We start from the raw sequence: 24338 nt of genomic DNA, 5'->3' as shown, positions 1-24338 counted from the left end.
CATGCATCACAGAAGGCTCTTATACAGGCAGGGCAAGTAACTATGAAAGCTAATACGATGTTACAATTTATTGTGAGGGAGTTGATTGCAAAAGTAGTAAGGTTATGCTTCAGTTGTGCAGGGCATTGGTAAGACCACATTTGGAGTATTGTGTATAGTATTAGTTACCTTACTAAAGGAAGGATGTCAATATGTTGGAAGTAGTTCAGAGAAGGTTTAACAGACTAATAGCAGCAATGGGTGTATTGTCCTGTAAGGAAAGGTTGAACACACTTGGCTTGTATCCACTGGAGTTTAGAATACCAAGAGGAGATTTGACTGAACCATATTAAGATCCTGAGATGTCTTGACAAGGTAGTTGTGAAGACACTGTTTCCTCCTCTGAGAAAACTTAGAACTAGGGGTCACTGTTTAAAAATAAGGGGTAGCCCGTGTAAAACAAAGGTCAGGAGAAATTCTTTCACTCAGAGGATTGTGAGTCCTTGAAACTCTCTTTCTGAAAAAGTAGTGGAAGCAGAAGCTTTGAATATTTTTAAGGCAGAGGTGGATAGATTCTTGGTAAGCAAGCGGGTGATAGATTATCAGAGGTAAACATGATGTCGATTTGAGGTTAGCATCAAATCAGCCACAGTCTTAATAAATGGTGGCGGGGCTGAATGGCCTACTTCAGCTCCTTGTTCATATGTTCATAAAAAACATTCCGGTTTAGTTAAGTACATTCCCTTTCTTTGGTGAGAACTTTGTTGCCAATTTTAGCTTATTTTAGTTTGATTGGATCACATATTTGGAAGAACAGAGGGTGGGAATGTTGTACAGAAACTAGATACTTCTGTTCTGAATTTCTGTCCTGGTCTGAGTGATACTGACACTGTCAATTCATTTTACAGGGGATTAGTAGGAGATGATCTGAAGATAGGAAAACATTTCTTTGCGATCAGTCAAAATCAATGGATTCATCAAGAGCTAAATATCATCAACCTTTCACTGTGGAAGGAGAAATATGTCTCTCTGTTCTGTCTGTGGGGAAAGAGTTCAAGCATCGGTGTGACTGGAAAAGAACCAAGACGTACACACACCCAAGTGAGAGTGTTCCAGTGAACTGATCGTGGAAAGAGCTTTAACCAGTTACACAGTCTGAAAAACAAGTCACACCATTCCCAGTGGTGAGAAACCATACACGTACTCCATGTTTGGACGAGGCTTCAACTGATCATCCATTCTGGAGAGACATAAGGATACAAGCACTATGGATAAACCATGGAAATGTGGGCACTGTGGGAAGGGATTCAGTTACCCATCCCAGCTGGAAACCCATCGACGCACTCACACTGGAGAGAGACCGTTCGCCTGCTTCACATGTGGGAAGGCATTCACAAAGTCATCCAGCCTAGGGTCACATCAGAGAGTTCACAGTGATGAGAGACCTTATAAATGCTTTTACTGTGGGGATTGCTTTAAAACCTCTCCAGATCTAATGAAACACCAGCTTGTTCACACTGACAAGAGACCATTCAGCTGTCCTCACTGTGAAAAGAGATTCAGACAATCATCTCATCTTATCCAACACCAGCGAGTTCACACTGGGGAAAGAATGTTCCGGTGCTCTGTGTGTGGGAAGCAGTTCACTCAATCATCCAATCTCCAGACACACCAGCACACTCACAGCGGGGAGAGGCCATTCACCTGCTCTGAGTGTGGGAAGGGATTCAATCGGTCATCCAATCTGCTGAGACACCAGCGAGTTCATGTGTAACTGCAGGGGTTGAGTGCTGTTGTTAATCACATCCATTTTTAATTTCTCCTGTAACTGGACAGGAGTTTGATGTTCTTCACAGGGCAGGTGGTGTGCCTGAACTGCAGCACGTGGCAGTTTGTGGAGAACATCTCAAACCTGAACAATCATATCTGTGGCGAGTGTCTGCAGTTGCTGGAGTCTGTGTTCAGGATTATTGAGCTGGAGTCTCAGCTGCTGTCATTGTGGGGCATCAAAGAGGGGAAAAGTCACCTGGACACATTCCTCCCCAAGGTTCAGTAGCTATTTACAATTAATCAATGGTCAGGATATATCAGAATATATAAAATAAATTAGTTTTATTGTCTGTGTCTCACCGGAGCCGATTACAATAACACAGAGTGAAGGAGATATGGTGAGTATTAATCACAGCTTTTCAAGCTCAGTTTATTCATATTCCTTACAGCTGTATCATCAGGTCCAGGATAAAGCTCCCAACTTCTTGATCTACATCCCTAATTACGGGAGTGTTTTCAGAGCAGAAGGTGTAGGGACTCAATTTTCTGCATCACTTGACAGTTTGAAAAGTGAGGAACCATCCGTGAGCTGTTGTCTGACAGTGTGGTGAATTACTGTGGGCTGAGACACAGTGATAGGAACCAGAGGGAATCGCGTACAAAAATGAAACAATGTGAATGGAGTGGTGTGCTGTGCAGGGAGATATGCTGAGTTGAGTATTTTATTGAAAATAGTATCCAGACAATGTGTCCACAAGACAGCTCCCATTGACTCCAGTTAGAGAAGTCAGATTCCATTCACTTCCCTTGTATTTTCCTGCTCTATTTGATATGTCAGTAACAGGATGATAAGACAAAATCTTCCCTTTGTGTGTCCTCAGTGGAAGGTTCAGCCTGATTCATGAGAGTGAGCAAAATAAACTGAATTTATATTCAATACCTGTATTCTTTCCTTATGGCAACTTATTTCAAATTAGTTAAAGATCAAGCTGTCTCTCGTCAATGAGATCACTGTCATTATATCATTGACATCATTAGGTTACATCACTGAAATTGTGATTCTAATCAACCTTGGCACAGTGGTTAGCGCGCAACTGCCTCTCAGCACCAGGGACCTGGGTTTGATTCCCAGCTTGGTTCTCTGTCTGTGTGGAGTCTGCACATTCTCCCCATGTCTGCATGGGTTTCCTCTGAGTGCTCCGGTTTCCTCTCACAGTCCGATAGATATGCTGGTTAAGTGCATTGGCTATGCTAAATTCTCCCTCAGTGTACCCAAACAGGTGCCGGACTGTGAGAACTGGGGGATTTTCACAGTAACTTCATTGCAGTGTTAATGAAAGTTGACTTATGACTAACATAAACTTTACTTTCACTAATATATGCAAATTGTCCAACCTTCAGTTCTCATACCTGGAGGAAGCTACAGTGTTATATTGTTCTATCCATTGTAACTTTTTGGAAGGGTCAGCTGTTCGAGGCAGAATGTAAAATCTTGCAGAAATGTGAAATAAAAACAGAAAATGATAGATAACATCAGCAGGTCTGGCAGTATCTGTGGAGAAACCCATTAACATTGGATTTGTTTTGGGTCCAGAATGAGAATGATAATCTGTCCTTTAGGTTTTATTGACGTTTTATACGGTGTAAGACGTTTTCGTGAGGAATTAAGGAAGCAATATTTTAAGTCTCTGATCGTGAGCGGTGTCCATCTTTGTGCGGGGCAAAGGCGCTGCGTTTAGCCGGAAGAGTGGATCGAGTGGGAGCTGATGTGCCCCTAATAAACATGGCGGAGCTGTAGGGGGCGGGGAAGTGGGCGGAGCAAGCAGTACGCTAAGGCTGTTGGGATTGCACATGCGCATTGCAGCGGTGTGGTTTGTTGACGGAAGTGAGCGTGTTGTTCCCTGGATCGGGATCGGATTTGAAAGAGGGGACGGTTAACGGTTGGCGGCGTTGCCATGTCTACAGGGGCGGGGCTTGCCAACAGCGCGCGCTGGCACAAGTGGACCCTCGAGCTCAACCTGAGCGGCAGCAGCAGGTGCGGAGGCCGCGCGGGAAGCCGGGGGCTCGAGTAGGAGGCAAGCCGGGCCAGCCCGCCTCTCCCGCGGTGAGGCCACCGCACCCTGACCCGGGGATGCGGCACCAACCCAAAACTTCCCAGTCCCGAGTTTTTCACGCTTCTTTTACTCCTCACCGAGCTTCTCAGCACAAAGCAGCCCCTCAAATCCCCCAGAAATCACTCAGACCCAACTTGGCATCTTTTCCCCAGGTCATGACCCTGAGATGCCATCTTGGTTTCAGCCCCTCCACCTGATCAGGTGCCAACTGCGGCGGTGGTTGGCAGAACGATTGCTCATTTTCAGGGCCGGGTGCTGAACTGGGTCACTCAATGTCCCACAGTGTTTGTTTTTAAGTTGGTACATCTGGTAATTTGTCGCTATTGCTCCTTAATGGAGGGTAAAGGGATTGGCACCCTGATTATTAATTGACACTAATCCATTTCTGCCATCCTCCATTCCCATGGTAGTTTGGTACACGCAATGGTAGTGTGTGTCTGAGGTTTGCCCAAGCTTTAGTTCATGCTGGCAATATTGCCACCACGTTGGTATCCTCCATAGAGAGACTCTCTTTAAAAATGGTCTTGAAAGAGTGACCAATTTGTGTTTTCTGTTTCTCACAGGAGCCGTAATCAACAGTGTGGCCAGAGAGACTCCATGTGCCCAGTCGCATATTCAGACAAACAGTTACCTGACATCTGTGTCCAAGAAACAGACCGGATCCTGGTCGAGAAAGTAAGTCGGATTTGAAGTGTCCTTGGTGTGTGGCTGACAATGCCTGGTTTGTCTGTGGTGGTGAAGGGCCTTGATGAACCAGAGCAGCCTGTTTGATAAAGGGGCTTATTGTGTTATCCAGGCCTGGGTATAAGATCAGTATGTGGCCTCCCCAGATTGATTCCCCTTACTGATACCTTGCTTGCTTTCTGTTTTCAGCGCTGCTGGGACATCGCCTTGGGCCCGCTGAAACAGCTGCCCATGAATCTGTTCATCATGTACATGGCTGGCAACACCATCTCCATCCTCCCTATCATGATGGTATGCATGATGGCTTGGAGACCCATACAGGCCCTGATCTCCATGTCAGCAAGTGAGTATTGTATTGAATGTACTGCTCAGAAACAGCTCTGAATCTTGAGCTGCTTAGAGTAGAATTCTGGGAGTTGGGTAATTGAGGGAGTTAGAGAAGGAAAGAAAAGATGTGTTGTTTTGCTTTCTAACTTTCTCAGGCTTTAGGAAATGATCTTAATCTTCTACAGGAGAAGAAGTGACTAGATTTTTGGTGAGTATCTGCTAAATAACTAAGGTTTATTCTGTTCCTAAGGATCAAAATAGTATAGCAACAGGTGGTAAGGTTAATAAAATACGTAAAAACAGCAATGAAATATAACATTGGATAAAATAAATAGTTTATTAGTACATATTAAAGATGGGAGGACAGGTGATGTGTCACAGCTGCAGCATTTGGGAGTTTCTAGGTGTCAGTTTGATCCAAGGCAAACACATCTCTCATGGCGGTTTACAGCAAGGAAATGGGCCCTTCGGCCCAACTTGTCCATGCTGCCCTTTCTTTTCTTAAGCCCCAGAGCTAGTCACAATTGCCCGCATTTGGCCCATATCCCTCTATACCCATCTTACCCATGTAACTGAGTAAACATTTCTTAAAAGACAAAATTGTACGACTACCTCTGGCAGTTTGTTCCAGACACTCACCACTCTCTGTGTGGAAAAAGTTGCCCCTCTGGAACTTTGTGTCTTCCCCTCTCACCTTAAACCTATGCCCTCTAGTTTTAGGCTCCCCTACCTTTGGGAAAAGATATTGATCTATGCCCCTCATTATTTATGAACCTCTATTAGATCACCCCTCAGCCTCCTAAGCTCCAGAGAAAAAAGTTCTGGTCTATCCAGCCTCTTATAACTCAAGCCATCATGACCCGGTAGCATCCTAGTAAATCTCTTCTGCACCCTTTCTAGCTTAGTAATTTCCTTTCTATAATAGGGTGAACAGGACTGTACACAGTATTCCAAGCCTCCCACTGTGTCCTGGAATACGTTTCATCAGGTCCTGGGGATTTATCTATATTGATGCGCTTTAAGACTTCCAGCACCACTTTCTCTGTAATATGTACCGAGTCTGCCGTAAGTGTTAGAAGTTTGAGCAGCTTCGGCTCAGTTTATGAGTTGGAGGCTGAACTACTGACAGTACAATGCATCAGGGAGGGGGAAAATTACTTGGAATTTTTGTTCCAGTAGACAGTCACACCTGTTGGGACAGAGTCTGCTGATTTGGTCACTGGTCAGGGACAGGAGATTGACTGAGAGAGAGGCAGGTAAGGGGATTCAGAGGGTAGGAATCTTAGCCTTCAGGATTGTCCAACTGGTTTGAGATTTTTTCAGCTCGTTTGGGCTGCAGAGTGGATGAGCAAACTGACCTTGGCACCATAGTCCTGGAAGCCATTCAAGTTAGAGGAGAAAAAAAGAAATATAGGGGTAACATGGGATGGTTTAGTCAGAAGGATTCACACTGCTCTCTGCAGCAAAGAGCATGAGTCTAGATGGCTGTGTTACTTGCCTTGTGCCAGGGTTCAGGACATCTGCTCAGGGCTGAAGAGGAACTTACAGTATTGTATCGGATCTACAGCTCAAAAGCAGCTGCACAGGGGGAGGACCCAGTCATTGTAGTCCATGTAGCTACCAGTGACATAGGCAGGACAAAGAAGGAGGTTTTGCATGGTAGTATGAGGACCTAGGTACCAAATTAAGAAGCAGGATCTCAAAGTTCATAATCTGGATTATTACCTGAACCACTTGCTAATTGACTTAGGACAAATCAGATCAGGGAGTTGAATGCGTGATTCAAAGATTGGTGTGGGAGGTGGATTCTGGTTCATGGGGCACTGACACCAGCACTGGGGAAAACATTTAAAACCAAATAGTGGACAGAGAATCAAATTTGTGGCAAGGAATCAAACATTTATAGAAATAACTGGATGAAGGGATGGTTGACAAATTTGCTGATGACACAAAGATAAGTGGGAAAATAAGTTGTGACAAGGACATACGAGGGCGGGTTCAAAAAGCCAGAAAGGTTAAGTGAGTGGACAAATATCTGGTAATTGGATAGAATGTGGGCAAATGGGAAATTGACCATTTCAGCAGGAAGAATGAAAAATAAGCACTTTGTCTAAACGGTGAGAGATTGCAGAGCTCAGAGATTCAGAGGCATTCTGGGTGTTTTATTACATAAATCACAAAAGGCTAATATGCAGGTACAGCAAGTAATTAGGATAATGGAACGTTATCATTCATTCTGAATGGAATTAAAACAGAATTAGGGAGGTTCTGCTTCAGTTGTACAGGTCACTAGTGAGACCACATCTGAGTACTGTGTACAGTGTTTATCTCCTTGATTAAGGAAGGGTGTAAGTATGCTGGAGACAGTTCAGGAAAGGTTTACCAGACCAGTACCTGAAATGGATGAGCTGTGTTACGAAGAAAAGTTGGACAGGCTAAGCATCTATCTGCTGGAACTAAGGCCCCTGTGGGGCCTTGACAGGATGAGGTAAAGAGGGATAATCTAAAACTAGGGATCACTGTTTAAAATTAAAGGATCACCCAATTAAACTAGGGATGAGGAGAATTTCTTTTTCCTGAGTGTCATAAGTCTTTGGAACTCTCTTCCTGAAAAGGTGGTGAAAGCAGTCTTTGATAATTTTAAGGCAGAGGTGGTTAGATTTTTGGTATGTTGGGGCAGGGGGGGCAGTGATAGGTAATTGGGAGTCAGTGGGATGAAGGTTTGAAGTTACTATCAGGTCAGAGAGTAAAGGGCCATTCTGCTCAATCCCTCCTCGTTGACAGTCCAGATATCCCAGGAAACAGTCTAGTGAACCCTTGTTACTCTCCTTCTGGGCAATTTTCTGGATAAGAAGACCCAAACTCTGCTGAGTGTTCTAAGTGTGGTTTCACCAAAACTCGATACAATTGCAGAAACATTTCCTCATTCTGAAACTCCATCCCTAGGGAATAAAGGCTAACAGACCATGTGCATCCTAATTTCCTGCTGTGCCTACGTGCTGACTCTCTGTGATTTGAGGACAATGATTCCCCATAAAACATTAGACAAGGGTCGTGGGTGGAGAGGGGGACTGGTGGTGTTGAGATGGTGGCGCGGGCTCGTTGGGCCGAAGGGCCTGTTTCCCAGGCTGTTTTTGTTCTTTGTTCTTCTTCTTTGATTCTCTCTGAACATTTCTCAGTCTCTGACCTGTTCCTGAACTTCCTACTTTTCCATTTTTGCTCTCAGTCTTTAGGGTCCTGGGGAATTCGAATCAGCACTGGCTGCAGCCTCTGGTCTATTTCATTGGCAACCTGCTGGGGTTGGCTCTGGCCATCTACAAGTGCCAGGCGATGGGGCTGCTGCCCACACACGCCTCTGACTGGCTGGCATTCATCCAGCCACCCAAGGTGAGATCCACACTCGGTCTGTGAGGGGGAGCCAGGAAAATAGGAAGAGGAAACCATTCAGGGCTGTGGAGTTTGAGGGGTCGAGTGGACTGGACCCAATTTTTTTTATTCATTCATGGGACATATTTATTGCCCATCCCTCGTTGCCCTTGGAGAGCAGTTGAGAGTCAACCACAGGAAATCTGCCACCCTTACCTGGTGTGGCCTACATGTGACTCCAGAGCCACAGCAATGTGGTTGATTCTCAACTGGCCTCAGGCAAGTAGGGATGGGCAATAAATGCTGGCCAGCCAGAGATGCCCATATCCCACGAATGAAGAAAAATAAATTTGAGTGATGGGGGAGGAGTGCAGAGAAAGTGGAGATATCTTTGGGAATTGAGGGATGGGGGAAGTGTGCGGGGAAAATGGGAATATCTTTGAGAATTGAGGGATAGTGGGGAGATTGTGAGGAAAGAGGGGAAATCTTTGGAAATTGAGGAATGGGAAGGAGTGTGGGGAAAGCGGAGATGAAGTTGATGATGAATTGTGGAGCAGGCTCAACAGAAGCTATTCCCACTCCGATCCTTACCATCTTCTCCTTTCACACAGAGAGTGGAGTACACGGGCGGGGGCCTGGTCCTGTGATGATCCCACTGTCCTCCTATCGCTCACTGAGACACGGCCCGAGGACGATCGACACCTGCTGCCATCTGGCTCACCTGGGACCAGGCTTTCTGTAGGTAACATGCCCTCCCATCACTGGCCCCTCACACACACACAGAGACAGACACCTGGCCCATGTGCCTGTGACCAATGTCGGAATGGCTGGAGATATTGACAGCAGGGAGTGTGTATTTTTTCACTGGGCATTCAGTTGTTTATCATGTTGACCCCCTTTGCTGATCCTCGGCTGAGGAAGCTGTTGGGGTTGACAGTCGGACTGGAGGTTCCTGGATCAGTCATTCCAGGTCAGGAGGTCACACTTTCCTGAAACATTTTCCTGAGAATCAAGCTGCTGTAACAGGTTCTCCCAGGAGTCCCTTAAACCGTCTCTGAAATTAGGTTCCCAGACCATGTGTTGCCTCATTCATACCTTATGGGATCTTGCTGTGCACACGGCAGTCATCATCTCTTCCCACAGAACAGCAGGGACTGCGCTACGGGAGTGACCAATCGAAAGGGAGGAATGGTCTAGCTCCTCTGCCCTTTCAGGCTGTCCCAAAGTGCTCTGAATCAACACGGCAACTTCCTGTTTCCGAAACACAGTCACTGCTGTTCACCTGGGAAACTCAGCAAATTCCACAAACTGTTGGGTAACCACCAAACGTTCGGCTGTTTGAAGAACTGGCCCTCGAAAACCAGCAGGAGCTCTCCTTCTGTCCATCCAGTAGTGGATAAATCCTAGAAGCTCTACAGAGTAGAATGGCCATTCAGCCCATCTGGCCTACACCAACAAAAATCCCACCCATGTCCTATCCTGTAACCCCACATATTTACCCTGCTAATCTCCCTGACACTAAGGCAATTGAGTCTGGTCAATCCACCTAACCTGCACGTCTTCGGACTCTGGGAGGAAACCAGAGCACCTGGAGGAAACCCACACAGACATGAGGAGAATGCACAATCAGTCACCTGAAGCCAGATTTGAACCGAGTACCTGGTGCTGTGAGGCAACAATGCTAACCACCAGCCTCCCCTGTGTCTGTGTGGAGTTATCACCTTCTCCCCGTGTCCGCGTGAGTTTCCTCTGGGAGGAAAGTGGAGTACCCGAACTCCAAAAGCATGCTGGTCAGGTGGATTTGCTATGCTAAGTTGCCACTTAATGTCACAAAATACGTAGATTGGGGTAATTAGTGGGGTAAATATATTGGGTTATGGGGATAGGATGGGTGAGAGGGCCTGGGTAAGATGCTCAGATAGTCAGTGCAGACTCAAAGAGCTGAGTGGTCTTTCTTGCACTATAGGATTCTACTATTTTATAGATGCACGCTTACATCTGTGGGTGCACGTTTGTGTGGGTGCACACACATTTCAGTTCATATGCACCTGTGTGCAAGCACATACATGTTTGTGTGTGTGAATGTGTTGTCTGCTTTCACTTCATTTAATGATTGTGTTTGAGTTGTTCCTCTGTGTGTGTTTGTGGGGGGGGCGGGGGAGAGGTATCAATAATCTCTCTCCGCCCCCCCCCCCCCCCCCCCCACCCCGCAACCCCCACCATTCTGAGCTTACACCCGATGCCAGGAGTGGACTGAGAAGGCTGGAGGCAAATCGATAACCTCGAGGTGAGTGGAGAAACAATCAGTGTGAGTTTGACACTGCTGTGAAGAATGTGCAATGTCTTTTCATGTCTGTAGCTGTGGAAATAAAGAGTTTCAGTGAAACGGGGCCTCTGTGAAATGACAGCAGACAAAAATGAGAGTCAGATTTCACTGACTCCACCAGCTTAAAGCTCTCCTGTTCCACTTTAAATTCTGCAACACTCTCACCTTTTCTCTCCCACAATATTCAGCCTTCAGTAACCTGAGCTGGTGGAAATATAATCGTTCTCTATTTGCTGACTCATTTCACCATCACTCCTGTTCTTCCAGCACAATCCTGATCCCCACTTCCACTGCTGAAGAACACTAACAGACATCCCTCCCTCCGTGTTCGAGTCTTCAATGTTCACCTTTTCAGTTGGGTAGGATTTCAGTTGAGAATCATAACACATCCCATTTCCATCTCCTCATGGTGTCTGGGCCAGATCAGGTAAATTTTTCTTTAAAAGATCTGTTTAACCCTTCTCCCCAAAGTCCAGCATCTACAAGGCACAACTCTTGTGTCCAATTGAATAAGCTCCAGTTTTCTGAATTAGTGCAGCTCCAACAACTCAGGAAGCTCAACACCATTCAAGACAAAGCAGCCAGATTGGCAATCCTTCTACAAACTCCAACACTAACTCACATGGTAGCTGTATGTACCACCTTCAAGATGCACTGCAAGCACTCAGCAAGGCTTCTTTGACAGCATCTTGCAAACCCACAACCTCTAGCACCTTGGATAAGGGCAGGAAATGCATAGGAACATCATCGCCTGCAAGTTCCCCTCCAAGTCACTCACCATCTATACTCAGAGATTGATGACAATGTGAAATTCAGTGCCGCAGGAACTAGCTGGACAATTCATTCTTATAGTTCAAAAAGAAAACGTGATGAGTACATGAGGGAAGGGAGATTAGAAAGATGAGCTGAAAGGCTGAAATGAGGGAGATGGAATGGGAGTTGTCTTGTGTGAAATATAAACATCAGCACAGACTAGTTAAACCGAACAGTTGCCTTCCAGACTGGATATTCTCTATAATTCAATGTAATCTCTGATCAGCACGTTCCACCATTTGCACTGCACATGTTCAGAGTATAACTTGGTGCTGAGAAATCACACTGAGCTCCTGTACTCATTAATGTCCACAGAGATTCTGTTATGTGTAAAATTATGAATTGTAACATTGTCATTGAAATCGATGAGCAGAAATTTTCATCAACCAGATCCACTCTCGAAAAATATAATTCCAAAAAATGAAGCAGCTTAACTAATAACAGCTGAACAGTATTTAAAAGTGCAAGGAAACAACTTTAATTTCTACCTTCGCACAATTTTAGTTCCAATATGCAACATTCCTCAGATGTAACTCCCACTTCGATTACAGTTAAAAACCATAAATATACTTGCTATAATGAGTATAGACTGTCCTGAAGCTTTCAGAGAGAAGATGAGTCTTAGAGCAGCTTGTAGAAACCCTCCATCTTCAAGCAGTCCCCAGTGTACTTCCAGCTCTGATGGTAACTGAAACTCTCCTCACAGTCTGCACATTCTCATGGTTTCTCCCTAATTTGAAATTCAATCACAATAGTTAGTTGTGAATTCGCTGGTGTGTCAGAAGATTCGATGAGGTAACGTATCCCTTCCCACACTGCAAGCAGGTGAACGGCCTCTCTCCAGTATGAACCCGCTGATGTATTGCTAGTTTAGACGACTGATTGAATCCCTTTTCACACACAGAACAAATGAAGGGCCTGTCCTTTGTGTGGATTCGCTGGTGTATTGCTAGGTTGGATGAGTGATTGAATCCTTTCCCACACACAGAGCAGATGAATGGTTTCTCCCCAGTGTGAACTCGCTGGTGTGTCAGCAGAGTTGATGACCGACTGAATCCTTTCCCACACACAGAGCAGGTGAATGGCTTCTCTCCAGTGTGAATTTGCTGGTGTGTGAACAAGGTGGCTGACTGAGCAAATCCCTTTCCACACTGGGAACAGGTGAATGGCCTCTCCCCAGTGTGAACTCGCTGGTGTTTCAACAAAGTAGATGAGTCAGCAAATCCCTTCCCACACTGGGAGCAAGTGAATGGCCTCTCCTGAGTGTGAGCTCGCTGGTGTATCAGCAGAGTGGATGAGTGAGAAAATCCCTTCCCACATTCAGGGCAGGTGAACGGTTTCTCCCCAGTGTGAACTCGCTGGTGTATTGCTAGATTGGATGACTGATTGAATCCCTTCCCACATTGGGAGCAGGTGAACGGTCTCTCCTCAGCATGAGTCCTCTGATGTATATTTAAGCTGGATAACTGAGTGAATCCCTTCCCACACTGAGAGCAGGTAAATGGCCTCTCACCAGTGTGACTGCGTCGATGAGTTTCCAGCAGGGAAGGGTAATTGAATTCTTTCCCACAATCCTCACACTTCCATGCCATCTCCCTGTTGTGACTGCAATTATGTTCCTAAAGGCCAGATGATTGGTTGAAGTCTTGTCCACAAACAGAACACATTTACAGTTTCTCTCCACTGTGAATGGTGCTTTTTCCTTCCTGTTTCAAAATACAATGATATTCAGGTTACGATAAATGGCCGACTCATCAGATTCTGATATCATGTTTTGTTTCAGTTTCTCAACTGCAAATCTTCTTCTTGTAAACCCCTGTGAAATTGATTTAAAACAGAAAAAAATTGAGTGAGAAAGAACCCACAAAAACACAAAGGTGGGTTGTGAAATTGAACTGAATAAATCTGATAATTTGTGGAGCCCTCGTGAGGAAAGGGTAACCAAGAAAGCTGCTGGATTGTCATACAAACCCAACTGGTTTGCTGATGTCCTTCAGGGAATGAAACCTGTCACACGGTCTGGGTCCGCACAAGACTTTGGGAGGAGACAGGGAGACGTAGGAGTAGCCAGGGGTGAAGGCAAGGGATTTTATACATCTACAACTTGACAAGAACTTTGACAGAATCTCACAAACCCTCAACTCCATTAGAAGGACCAAGATAGCAAGTGAATATAAACAGCATCACCTCTGAGTTCCTCCAACCACACACCGTTCTGACTTATCTGACATCCAGTACTAAAAGAACAGAAATTTCTTTCATATAAATACTGGAAAGACAATCCATTGTCTTCAGTCCACCCTCCAAACTCCACTCCATCACCAGCAATTCAATCCCTCTTCCTGGGAACATATCTGACCTGAACCAGGCTGTTCACAGCCCTGGTGAAATATTTCACCCCAAGATGAGGTTCCAGCCACACATCATCATCATCAAGACCGCCTATTTCCACCTCAGTAAGCTCGCCCGATTCCACAGTCTCAGTTCATCTGGAATTCTCATCCATTCCACTGTGATGTGAAACTCAGGGGAATGGGAATATTGAGGGGGAATGGGATTGTCTGAATTGCTCCAAAGAGGGTTGGCATGGATTTGAGTTGCCAGATGGATTCCTCCTATGTTGTAATGTCTCCATCAGTGGAAATAGGTAACGTTGACACAATGCCTTTTCAAGACAAGAAATAGGGAATCATAAATAACATAGCACGTACATATAAACTACATTAAACAGCACTACATTAAACATATCTCTGTCCCAGGCGAATTTACAGTTCATTTAAACAGCCTTCTCCTGGGAAAACTCCCCCTTTAATTGTGAACGTTAGTTAGGTTATCTTGTTACCCAGATAAATAAAGGCGACAACCTGAGGGAGCTAAAAGATGTCAATATCTTTGAGAGAGAGAAAGATACCTGGGCCAAGTCCTGTTCCTAATTCCGATGTTCGTCTATAATCATTCCAGAGCCTGCAGCCTCCCTGAATTAACTTCCTTTTCCTCTAGTTGCTGCAAATCCCCAATTTCCCCCAGAATGAGAAAAGAAATGGAAAGGGGGAGACATTGATTTCCTCCCAGATGTTGCCCAGAGGAGGAAGTTTCAATCTGAAAATCATCGACAAACTTCCGCATTGAGACATCACAATGGAGGCCTGCCTATATCAGCCAATAGAAATCAAACTGCTCCGCGGTGACGTCCTAGGGGTTCCATTGTGCAGGCCTTGCGCGCTGAACCTGGAGCCCCGCCCCCACCCACTGTTCCCCTCCTCGAGCCAAGGTTTCCAGACAAGCGGCTGGCGGCTCCGGCCAGAGCGAGAGGCCGCTCGGTGATCTCCCCCTCCCCCCTCCGGCTGCTCCAAAAAGACATCGAGGGCGACCGCTGGCGGCAGCCGCACTGCGCCTGCTCCGGACAGCTCGGCTCAGCAGCGCTCTCTGCGCCTGCGTGCTGGGCTGCCAGCTGAGGGAGTGGGAGAGGGGACTTTGCAAAATCTCTTCCCATCAGTTTCTTCCAAGTCCTGCAGCTTGATTTGAAACAGCAGCTTCTGTTTTTAGCTTCACACACAGACTCAAAACTTCCTCCTCTGGCCAACATCTGTGAATAAAACATTTATTTCTCCTCCGGGAAATATGGAGAGTTGTGGAACTTTGTAACTAACCTGGTGTTGTCAGACTTTTTACTGGAATTAGAGCCAGAGGAGGAGTAATCCAGGGTAATGATTTGGGGATAAAGCAAAATCCTGCAAATGTTGGAATTTTGAATGAAACAGACCCGCTGAGCTTACCCAGCATTTTCTGTTTTTATTATAATGATTTTGGGACCTGGGTTTGAATCCTACCACGTTTCAATAAAAATATTGATGAACATGAATTAATTGTTGTAGAAACACATCTGGTTCTGTAATGACCTTTAAGTACAGAAATCTGCCGTCCTGATCCTACATATGACTAAATTCACAAACTCAGTAAACAGGGAATGTCACCATCAGAAAAACAGAGCTCCTGGACGGCAGAAGGGTTGTGACAGATTATGGAGAAGGTCATTGAAAACAACACAGACTTTAATGGAACAACTGGTCCCAAACACAATCTCTTGTGGTTAGTGTGGCAGGGTGTGGTGAATCAGGTTTTAAAAGAGTCAAATTATATATGTTTTCTAGCTTGGACAACCACATTTAAGTCTGGGACTCAGATGAGGATATGAATTGGTGTTTGGTGGTTAAGACCGGAATCTATGTATTATGTCAGGAAGCCTTAAATCCAGAGTGAGAATATTTCAGAACCAGGGTTCAAAATAAATGACTCTGGGTGGTGAATTCATCCTCAAAAGAAGAAAACAACAGCACAGGAACAGGCCCTTCAAGCCTGCACCAACCATGCTGCCCGACTGAACTAAAACCCCCTACCCTTCCAGGGATCATATCCCTCCATTCCCATCCTATTCATGGATTTGTCAAGTCACCCCTTAATAGTCACTATCATATCTGCTTCCACTACCTCTCCCGGCAGTGAGTTCCAGGCACCCACCACCCTCTGTGTAAAAAACTTGCCTCATACATCTCTTTTAATTCTTGCCCCTCACACCATAAATCTATGCCCCAAGTAACTGACTCTTCCACCCGGGAAAATATTTTATCCATGCTCCTCAATCTTATCGACTTTTCTCAGATCGTGCCTCAACTTCAGTCATTTCAGTGAGAACAAACTAAATTTCTCCAACCTCTCCTCATAGTTAATGCCCTCCATGCTAGGCAGCATACTGGTAAATCTTTTCTGTACCTTCTCCAAAGCCTCCACATGCTTCTGGTAATGTGGCGACCAGAGTTGAACACTGTATCCCAAGTGTGGCCTAAGGTTCCATAAAAAACTGCAACATGATTTGCCAAAAGGACCGTGAAAATTCTGTCATGGGAGGAACTACTGGAAGAAAAATCACCCTGTACATGGGAGAGACAGAAACGATGAGGACCATCTCCTCCAATCACAGATTCTGTCTTTCCTGATGTTGCTAAATCTGCAGAGGCAGATCTCAAATTGGAGGAACAGCTTTGCTACCTATTTTGAGAAAGGAAGTTCACTGACTCAGCAGCCCATCTGTGATGTGTAGAGGGGTTGTGTCTTCCTGCTACAGAACAAGTTTCATAGCAGTGTGAGCCTCAAAAGGAGCGATCCAGCCATCGGCAGAGCTTTCCCCATTCTGCTGAACAAGTCTCGATTATTTTTATATATCACAGGAGGTGGGGTGGACAGCACAGGAATTTGAGTAACTAGATATTGTGAACATACCAATCACTTGGGTCGTCACATTAAAACTTGAGGTACGTTCATCCAGGTTCATATTCTAAATTGCTATTATTTACAGTTTAATGCTAACAGACGACACACAGAAGCCCCGGTCAGAGTTGATCTCAGCTGCTGTAGTGAGGTTATTGATGGGTTATTAATGCAAATCCATATACAATGAAGATCAGAATTGGGAGAGTTTTTTCCTGCTCCACAGTCTGAACCAATAAACATCTGCCCCAATTCAATTGCCTTGTGTCAAACAGTTAGAATTGTCATTTAGAAAGAGAGTATGAGTGTATTTTTAAAATAAATTCAAAATATCATTTACAGATTCCAATTTAAAAGATTTAATATATACATAAATACCGAAGACTATCTTACAAAGAAGTAAACTAACACAAAAGGTAATGTTACTATGTGACTGCATCACTAATAAAGGAGTTACTGAGAATGGAAAACAATCCCCTGGAAACCAAAAAAATAGCCCTTAAAAATCAAAGAGTAGCTTTCGAGAAGATCTCAATACAAGCACTGAAAATAAATACTTTGTGCCCTGCAGATGGATCTTTCAGAGAATGAATTGTAGATTTTGCCCCAGAGATCAAATTAGAACTGAAGCAAAAGTTGCCAGGGGTAGTAGTAGAGGCGGGTACAATTTTATCTTTTAAAAAGCATTTAGATAGTTACATGGGTATGATGGGTATAGAGGAATATGGGTCAAATGCAGGCAATTGGAATTAGCTTAGGGGTTTAAAAAAAGGGGAGGCATGGACAAGTTGGACTGAAGGGCCTGTTTCCATGCTGTAAACCTCTATGACTCTGAAAGTTCTTAATATTATTCTAAACAGGTTCCTGTTGAGAGTTCTTCAGTTAAGAGGGAAGATAAGAACATAAGAACATAAGAAATAGGAGCAGGAGTAGGCCATCTAGCCCTTCGAGCCTGCCCCGCCATTCAATAAGATCATGGCTGATCTGTCGTGGCTCAGTTCCACTTTCCCGCCCTCTCCCCATAACCCTTAATCCCCTCTTTTATCAAGAACCCATCAACCCGCTTCTTAAAAATATTTAGCGAGGCAGCCTCCACCACTTCAACGGGCAGAGAATTCCAGAGATTCACCACCCTTTGAGTGAAGAAGTTCCTCCTCAACTCCGTTCTAAACCGCCTCCCCTTTATCTTGAGGCTGTGCCCCCTAGTCCTACTGTCTTTTTTGAGCGGGAAGAGTCTCTCCACCTCTATCCTATCCATCCCATTCATCATCTTATACGTCTCAATGAGATCTCCCCTCATTCTTCTAAACTCTAACGAGTACAAGCCTAGTTTATTCAGCCTCTCCTCATAGCTCAACCCCCTCAACTCCGGTATCAGCCTAGTAAACCTCCTCTGCACTCCCTCCAGGGCCAAAATATCCTTGCGCAGGTGCGGCGCCCAAAACTGCACACAGTACTCCAGCTGCGGCCTCACCAATGCCCTATACAGCTGCAGCAAGACCTCCCTACTTTTATATTCAATCCCCCTCGCTATGAAGGCCAGCATCCCATTCGCCTTCCTGACCACCTGCTGCACCTGCAAGCTGGGTTTTTGCGACTCATGCACAAGGACCCCGAGGTCCCTCTGCACCGTCGCCTGCTGCAGTTTTTCGCCACGTAAGTAATAGTCCTTCCTACCATTCTTCCTACCAAAGTGGACCACCTCACACTTGCCAACATTAAATTCCAACATTAAATTGCCAACATTAAGATCACAGGTGTTACTTTTAAAAAGTGACATTGCAGCCCCGAAAATCAGTGACACTTCCAGAATATTAAATTCCAGCGAGTTACAAGGTTTGCTAACGTCAGCAGAAATAAAATATTGTCAGACTATCAATACTGAACAGCAGCAAAAACAGCAGAATCCAACCCCTGCAGTCATTTATGAACTTGCTGATGTCTCAGGAGCCATTGTGACTGAGTGAATCCCTTCCCACACACAGAGCAGTTAAATGGCCTCTTACTGTGAGTGCGTTGGTGAGCCAGCAGGTTGAAAGACTTTGCGAATCCCTTCCCACACATGGAGCAAGTGAATGGCCTCTCCCCTGTGTGAACTCGCTGGTGAGCAGAGAGGTTGAATGACCGATTGAATCCCTTCCCACACACGGAGCATGTGAATGGTCTCTCTGCAGTGTGAGTGCGTCGGTGCGCAGTGAGGTTGGACGACTGCCTGAAATTCTTTCCACAGTCAATGCAGCTGAATGGCTTCTCTTTAGTGTGAATTTTCTGGTGTCTCAGCAGGGTGGGTAAAGCTGTGAATCCCTTTCCACATACAAAGCAAGTAAATGGTCTCTCCCCAGTGTGAATTCTCTGGTGTGCAATGAGGGAGGATGCCTGTCTGAAACTCCGTCCACAGTCAGTGCAGCTGAATGGTTTGTCCTCAATGTGAACTCGCTGGTGTGACAGTAAGTGGGATGACCCAGTGAATCCCTTCCCACAGTCGGAGCAGGTGAACGGCCTCTCCCCAGAATGAACTCGCTGGTGTGACAGGAGGTGGAATGATTGAGTGAATCCCTTCCCACACACAGAGCAGATGAATGGTCTCTCCCCAGTGTGAGTACGTTGGTGCACAGTGAGTGCTGAAGAATGCCTGAACCTCTTCCCACAGGAGGTGCAGGTGAATGGCTTTTCCTCAGTGTGAATTCTCTGGTGAGACCAAAGGCCAGATGATTGAATGAATCCCTCCCCACAGACAGAGCAGGTGAATGGTCTCTCCCCAGTGTGACTGCGCCGATGATTTTCCAGCAGGGAAGGGTAACTGAATCTTTTCCCACAGTCCCCACATTTCCACGGTTTCTCCATGGTGTGGTGTCCTTATGTCTCTCCGGGTTAAACGATCAGTTGAAGCCTCATCCACACATAGAACACATGTACAGTTTTTCCTTGCTGTGAATGGTGTGATGTTTTTTAAGGCTGTGTAACTGGATAAAGCTCTTTCCACAGTCAATTCACTGAAACACTCTCACTCGGGTGTGTGTGTACCTTGGTGCTTTTTCAGTCACACTGATGTTTGAAATCTTCTCCTCCAGGCTGAAGACAAACATTTCTCCTTCCACGTTCAAAGTCTTAGGATATTCAAGTCCTAATGAATCGAGACTCTGTCTGATTTTGATGTGATGTTTCCTCACCTCACCTGTAAAAGGAATTTACAAAATTAATCACTGTCAGTCCAGGATAGAAATTTTGAACAGGCAATTCGAATTCTCTTGAACATTTCTTCCTCTCTTGTTCCCCAAATCAAAAAAACCCCATCCCAAACACTCTCCCTCCTCTCTGGGCTGAAATCCAAACCCATCTCATCATCTGCAGGATTTCTTTCCTCCACTCCCAGTTTTCTCCCTCCCTCTCCTCTGTCTGGGTTCAGTTCGACAACACCAGGTTTAAGTCCAACCGACTTATTTGATAGTAAACTCACTAGCTTTCGAGGTTTCCCTCTTCTTCAGGTGAATGGAGAGTTCTGGCCTCAGACAGAGCATATAAAGCACAGACAGTTTACAGATTACTGATTAGAATGCGAATCTTTACACCTAACCTGCTGTTCAAGTCCTAAAGTGGCCGACAATGTGAGTGGAAGGAGCACTGATCACAGGTTAAAGAGATGCGTATTGTCTCCAGACAGTACAGTAAGTGAGGTTTTGCAAACCCAGGCAAGTCACGGGGGTTACAGATAGTGCGACATGAACCCAAGATCCCTGTTGAAACCAGGTGTTGACAGACTTTTTACTGTGTTTACCCCAGTCCAACGCCGGCATATCCACATCATGGGTTCAGTTCTCCAGCTTCTGTCTGCAGGCTGACAATAAAACCAATGGATCTTATTGGGGATGTTGGGGCCTCCAGCGGGTATTTGTGAATCCTCCCCGCCCACCTCCCAGGGTTTCCTTCCTTCCCAGAGATCAGAGTCCTCATTGATTTGAGGCCAAAGTGTAACCTCTTATTTACTGTCCCCCTCCCCCATCCTCTGATGTGAACCATCCTCCAGTGTCTGAGCCAGGATGGGGCCGTTAATCTGGGAGGGAGAAGCCCCGCAGCTACAAACTAGGGAGCTGACAATGATTCTGAAGGGTTTGCGGATGCACAAAGTGTTTCCAAATCCTCCCAGCCACCGCCTAACGCTGACTCCGCTTCTCCGGGACCATAAGGTCCATAAATACATGCACCTGGCTCCTAACGCCCCCCACAAAGATGGCGACCGCACATGCGCCCTGCTGCCCAAACGCTCCCTACAAAGATGGCGACCGCACATGCGCCCTGCTGCCCACTGATCCCAATAAAGATGGCGGCCGCGCTGCCCATTGTTCTGTAAAGATGTTGATTGTAAAATCAATCATCCTCGGGCTTCTTATTTGCGGTTTGAGGCCCGCACCCAGTTTCTATGAATTTCCCTTTCCTACACAGGATGTTTATGAAGCCTCCTTTCTCACCCGCCGATTATATTTAACCTCACTCACCCGCTGTCTCCAATTAATCGCTGCTCTCCCTGAGGCTCACCCGGTCCGGCCACTGTCAACACCAGCACTGCGCATGCTCCAGTCAGAGCGGCACTGCCTACTGAAGATAGAGCGTATTCTCACTCTCGGTGCATGCTGGGCACCAGCACCACCATTGACCAGTGATATTTTCTGCTCCAATTACAACGGAGTCATCGAGTCACTGGGTGGCACGGTGGCAAAGTGATTAGCACTGCTGTCTCACAGCTTCAGGAACCTGGTTTCAATTCCTGACTTAAGTCCATGTCTATGTGGAGTTTGCATGTTTTCCCCATGTAGGCATGGGTTTCCTCCAGGTGCTCTGGTTTCCTCCCACAGTCCAAAGATGTGTGGGTTAGGTTGATTGGACATGGTAAATGAACCTTGAGTGTCCCAGGGTGTGATAGGTTAGAGGGATTAGCAGGGTAATGAAGCGGGGACAGGGCCTGGGTGGGATTGTTGTCGGTGCATTCGATAGGCCAAATAATCTCCTTCTGCACTGTAGCAATGATATGTCAGGAAATTAAGTTAGTGACACACATCCAAGTGTGTGGGATCTTCTCCATAATTCCATTTTGGATTTTATTAAAAGCAAAAAAAATCCTAAACGTCAGGTGTTAAGTTACTGGAATCTCAGCAGATGGTGTGAACAACTGTCTTTTTTCTCTCAAAGAGAACACTGAAACAGCTCCTGAGCACAAAGACTGTACTGAGCGAATATCAATTGCTTTGAATTTTTAGAGCTGGAATGATAACAGGTTGAAGAACTAAACCCTTTTGCAGACAATGTATCTGAATGGTTTCCCCCAAAATAATTGTTGTTATGTCAGTAAATGGGATCATCAAGTTTTCTTTTATTCATTCATGGGACATGGGTGTCGCTGGCATTCCAGCATTTACTCCCCATCCATAGTTACCCTTGAACTGAATGCCTTGCTCGGCCATTTCAGAGGACCCTCTGCAGCTCTGGAGGCCAAACCAGGTAAGGGTGGCAGATTTCCTTCCCAAAGGACATTAGTGAACTAGATGGGTTTTTGAGACAATTGGCAACAGTTTCATGGTCATCAGTCAATTTTTAATTTCAGATATTTTTATTGAATTCAAATTCCACCATCACCATTCCTGACAGAACATTTGATTTGATATGATTTATTATTGTCACATATATTGAGATATAGTAAAAAATATTGTTTCTTGTACACTATACAGACAAAACATACTGTTCATAGAGTACTTGGGGAGAAGGAAAGGAGAGTGTGCAGAATATAGTGTTACAGTCATACCAAGGGTGTAGGGAAAGATCAGCTTAATATATGGTAAGTCTATTCAAAAGTCTGATGGCAGCAGCTGATCTTGAGTCAATTGGTATGTGATCTCAGACTTTTGTATCATTTTCCTGACAAAAGAAGGTGAAAGAGAGTATGTGCGGGGTGCATGGAGTCCTTGATTATGCTGGCTGCTTGTTTGAGGCAGAGGGAAGTGTAGACAGAGTCAATGGATAGGAGGCTGGTTTGCATGATGGACTGGGCAACATTCATATTTCATAGTTTCTTGCAGTCTTGGTCAGAGCAGGAGGCTAATGAAGCTGCGATATATCCAGAAAGGATCCTTTCTATGGTACATCTGTAAAAATTGGTGAGAGTCATAGTAGACATGCCAAATTTTGTTAGCCTCCTGAGAAAGTAGGGGCTTTCTTAACTCTGCAGCGTGGAGGCACCGGGACAAGTTGTTGGTGATCTGGACATCTAGGAATGTGAAGCCCTGATTCATTTCAACTTCATCCCTGTTGATGTAGACAGGGGCATGGTCTTGACTATGCTTCCTAATGTTGATGACTATCTTCATGGGCAATGTTGGTTTGAGGAATCAGGTGATCGCTGATAGGACTGTTTTGTATCAGTGGACTGATCAATATTTAAGAACTCAGCAATCAACTGGGATGAGTACCACAGTAACAAACATTATTAGTAATAATAGAAGCATAGAAGACTGTGTGCCTAAGAAGAAACCCCATTTGTTTCTCAACTGGAAACCATAGATGAACAGGGATATCCACTGATGCTGAAGTCCACATGTGAGGTGTTCAAGTCATGTGACCTTGACCCATATAAGAAATCCAGATACAATCTACAGAGAACCATCAAAGACATCAAGAGTCAATATAGGACCAAGCTAGAGTCCCAGGCTAGCCACACGGGCTCCCATCAACTTTGGTGTCTGCAAGACGTGACAGGCTACAAAATGAAGGTATATAGAATCGCAGGCACCAATGCATCCTCCCTAATGAGCTCAATGCAATCCTGCAGAAGGCAACAGAGCGGCAAAACTATTGGTGTGAAAATCTGTATCTTTGTCCAAATCAGCCTTTCCAGAAAGGGTCGTGAACAAGACACCCTCCAATTTTCAATGGAACACAACCATCCAGCAGAGGGAAGCAGAGTAGTAAAGCTGATTGACTGTCGGCGTGGAAATCTGCATCTTTAGCCAAATTTGTTTCAATCTTCCTTTTGTTGTGATATCCTAATTTGCTAAAGATACTTTTACTCTCATTTTAAACATATCAAAGTCTGACCATGCTTTGTAAGCATCCAGTAGTTCATCTATCTTGTCAATCTCATCATTGAACCTGAACAAAAGATCGAAGACTTTATCTGTATTGAACTGATGGACATCCAGATCACAAAATATTTTGTTTATGATTTTCTTTTTGATAGTAAGTGACAAGGCCAAGACCAGATCTTGTTTCCTCCTTCGTGGGGGTGTAACCCATGTCCACATCGCCACTTCATTCTTCCACTGGTTGTATGGTTCAGATTTTGAGAACATTGGCAGGTCATCAGACCCTGACAATTCCCACTCACTTTCAGCCATTACTCACAAAAACTCCTGGAATTGTAATCTTAAGAACATAAGAAATAGGAGCAGGAGTAGGCCATCTAGCCCTTCGAGCCTGCCCCGCCATTCAATAAGATCATGGCTGATCTGTCGTTGCTCAGTTCCACTTTCCCGCCTTCTCCCCATAACCCTTAATCCCCTTGCCTATCAAAAACCTATCGACCCACATCTTAAATATATTTAGCGAGGCAGCCTCCACCACTTCAACGGGCAGAGAATTCCAGAGATTCACCACCCTTTGAGTGAAGAAGTTCCTCCTCAACTCCGTTCTAAACTGCCCCCCCACTT

The 24338-nt window shown here is 45.2% G+C and overlaps 2 protein-coding genes across 6 annotated transcripts in view; one reads left to right on the top strand and one right to left on the bottom strand.

Annotated features, from left to right (window-relative positions):
- The first annotated feature begins 3704 nt into the window (after positions 1 to 3704).
- Positions 3705 to 9324, top strand: LOC145335539 (ER membrane protein complex subunit 4-like). 2 transcript variants are annotated; one of them, XM_080181332.1, is made up of 5 exons: positions 3705 to 3784; positions 4427 to 4538; positions 4737 to 4890; positions 8101 to 8261; positions 8852 to 9324. In XM_080181332.1, exons 1-5 carry the CDS (start codon positions 3705 to 3707, stop codon positions 8885 to 8887), a joined length of 543 nt encoding a protein of 180 aa, XP_080037458.1. In that variant the 3' UTR covers positions 8888 to 9324. The 2 variants fall into 2 exon arrangements, with proteins under 2 accessions (XP_080037458.1, XP_080037459.1); XM_080181333.1 differs by lacking the exon at positions 8101 to 8261 and having other exon boundaries at positions 8852 to 9320.
- Positions 9325 to 11811: 2487 nt separating this feature from the next.
- Positions 11812 to 24338, bottom strand: part of LOC145363644 (uncharacterized) — a 53938-nt gene continuing 41411 nt past the window's right edge. Inside the window, exons 1-2 of one of the 4 annotated variants that reach the window (XM_080218843.1) lie at positions 18569 to 19929; positions 11812 to 12894 (exon numbers count right to left, since the gene is read on the bottom strand). In XM_080218843.1, coding sequence (XP_080074969.1) covers positions 12135 to 12894; positions 18569 to 19488 — 1680 coding nt within the window. In that variant the 5' untranslated portion in view covers positions 19489 to 19929 and the 3' untranslated portion in view covers positions 11812 to 12134. Of the gene's footprint in view, positions 13196 to 14290; positions 14490 to 18424; positions 19930 to 24338 lie in introns of those variants that run through there. The other 3 variants (XM_080218841.1, XM_080218840.1, XM_080218844.1) reach the window with 3 other exon arrangements.

The sequence above is a fragment of the Carcharhinus amblyrhynchos genome, unplaced genomic scaffold (assembly GCF_965287045.1).
Source record: "Carcharhinus amblyrhynchos unplaced genomic scaffold, sCarAmb.v2.hapA scaffold_39, whole genome shotgun sequence".
Taxonomy (NCBI): domain Eukaryota; kingdom Metazoa; phylum Chordata; class Chondrichthyes; order Carcharhiniformes; family Carcharhinidae; genus Carcharhinus; species Carcharhinus amblyrhynchos.
Note: the sequence above shows the minus strand (reverse complement) of the source record. Positions and strands in the feature narration are given on the sequence as shown.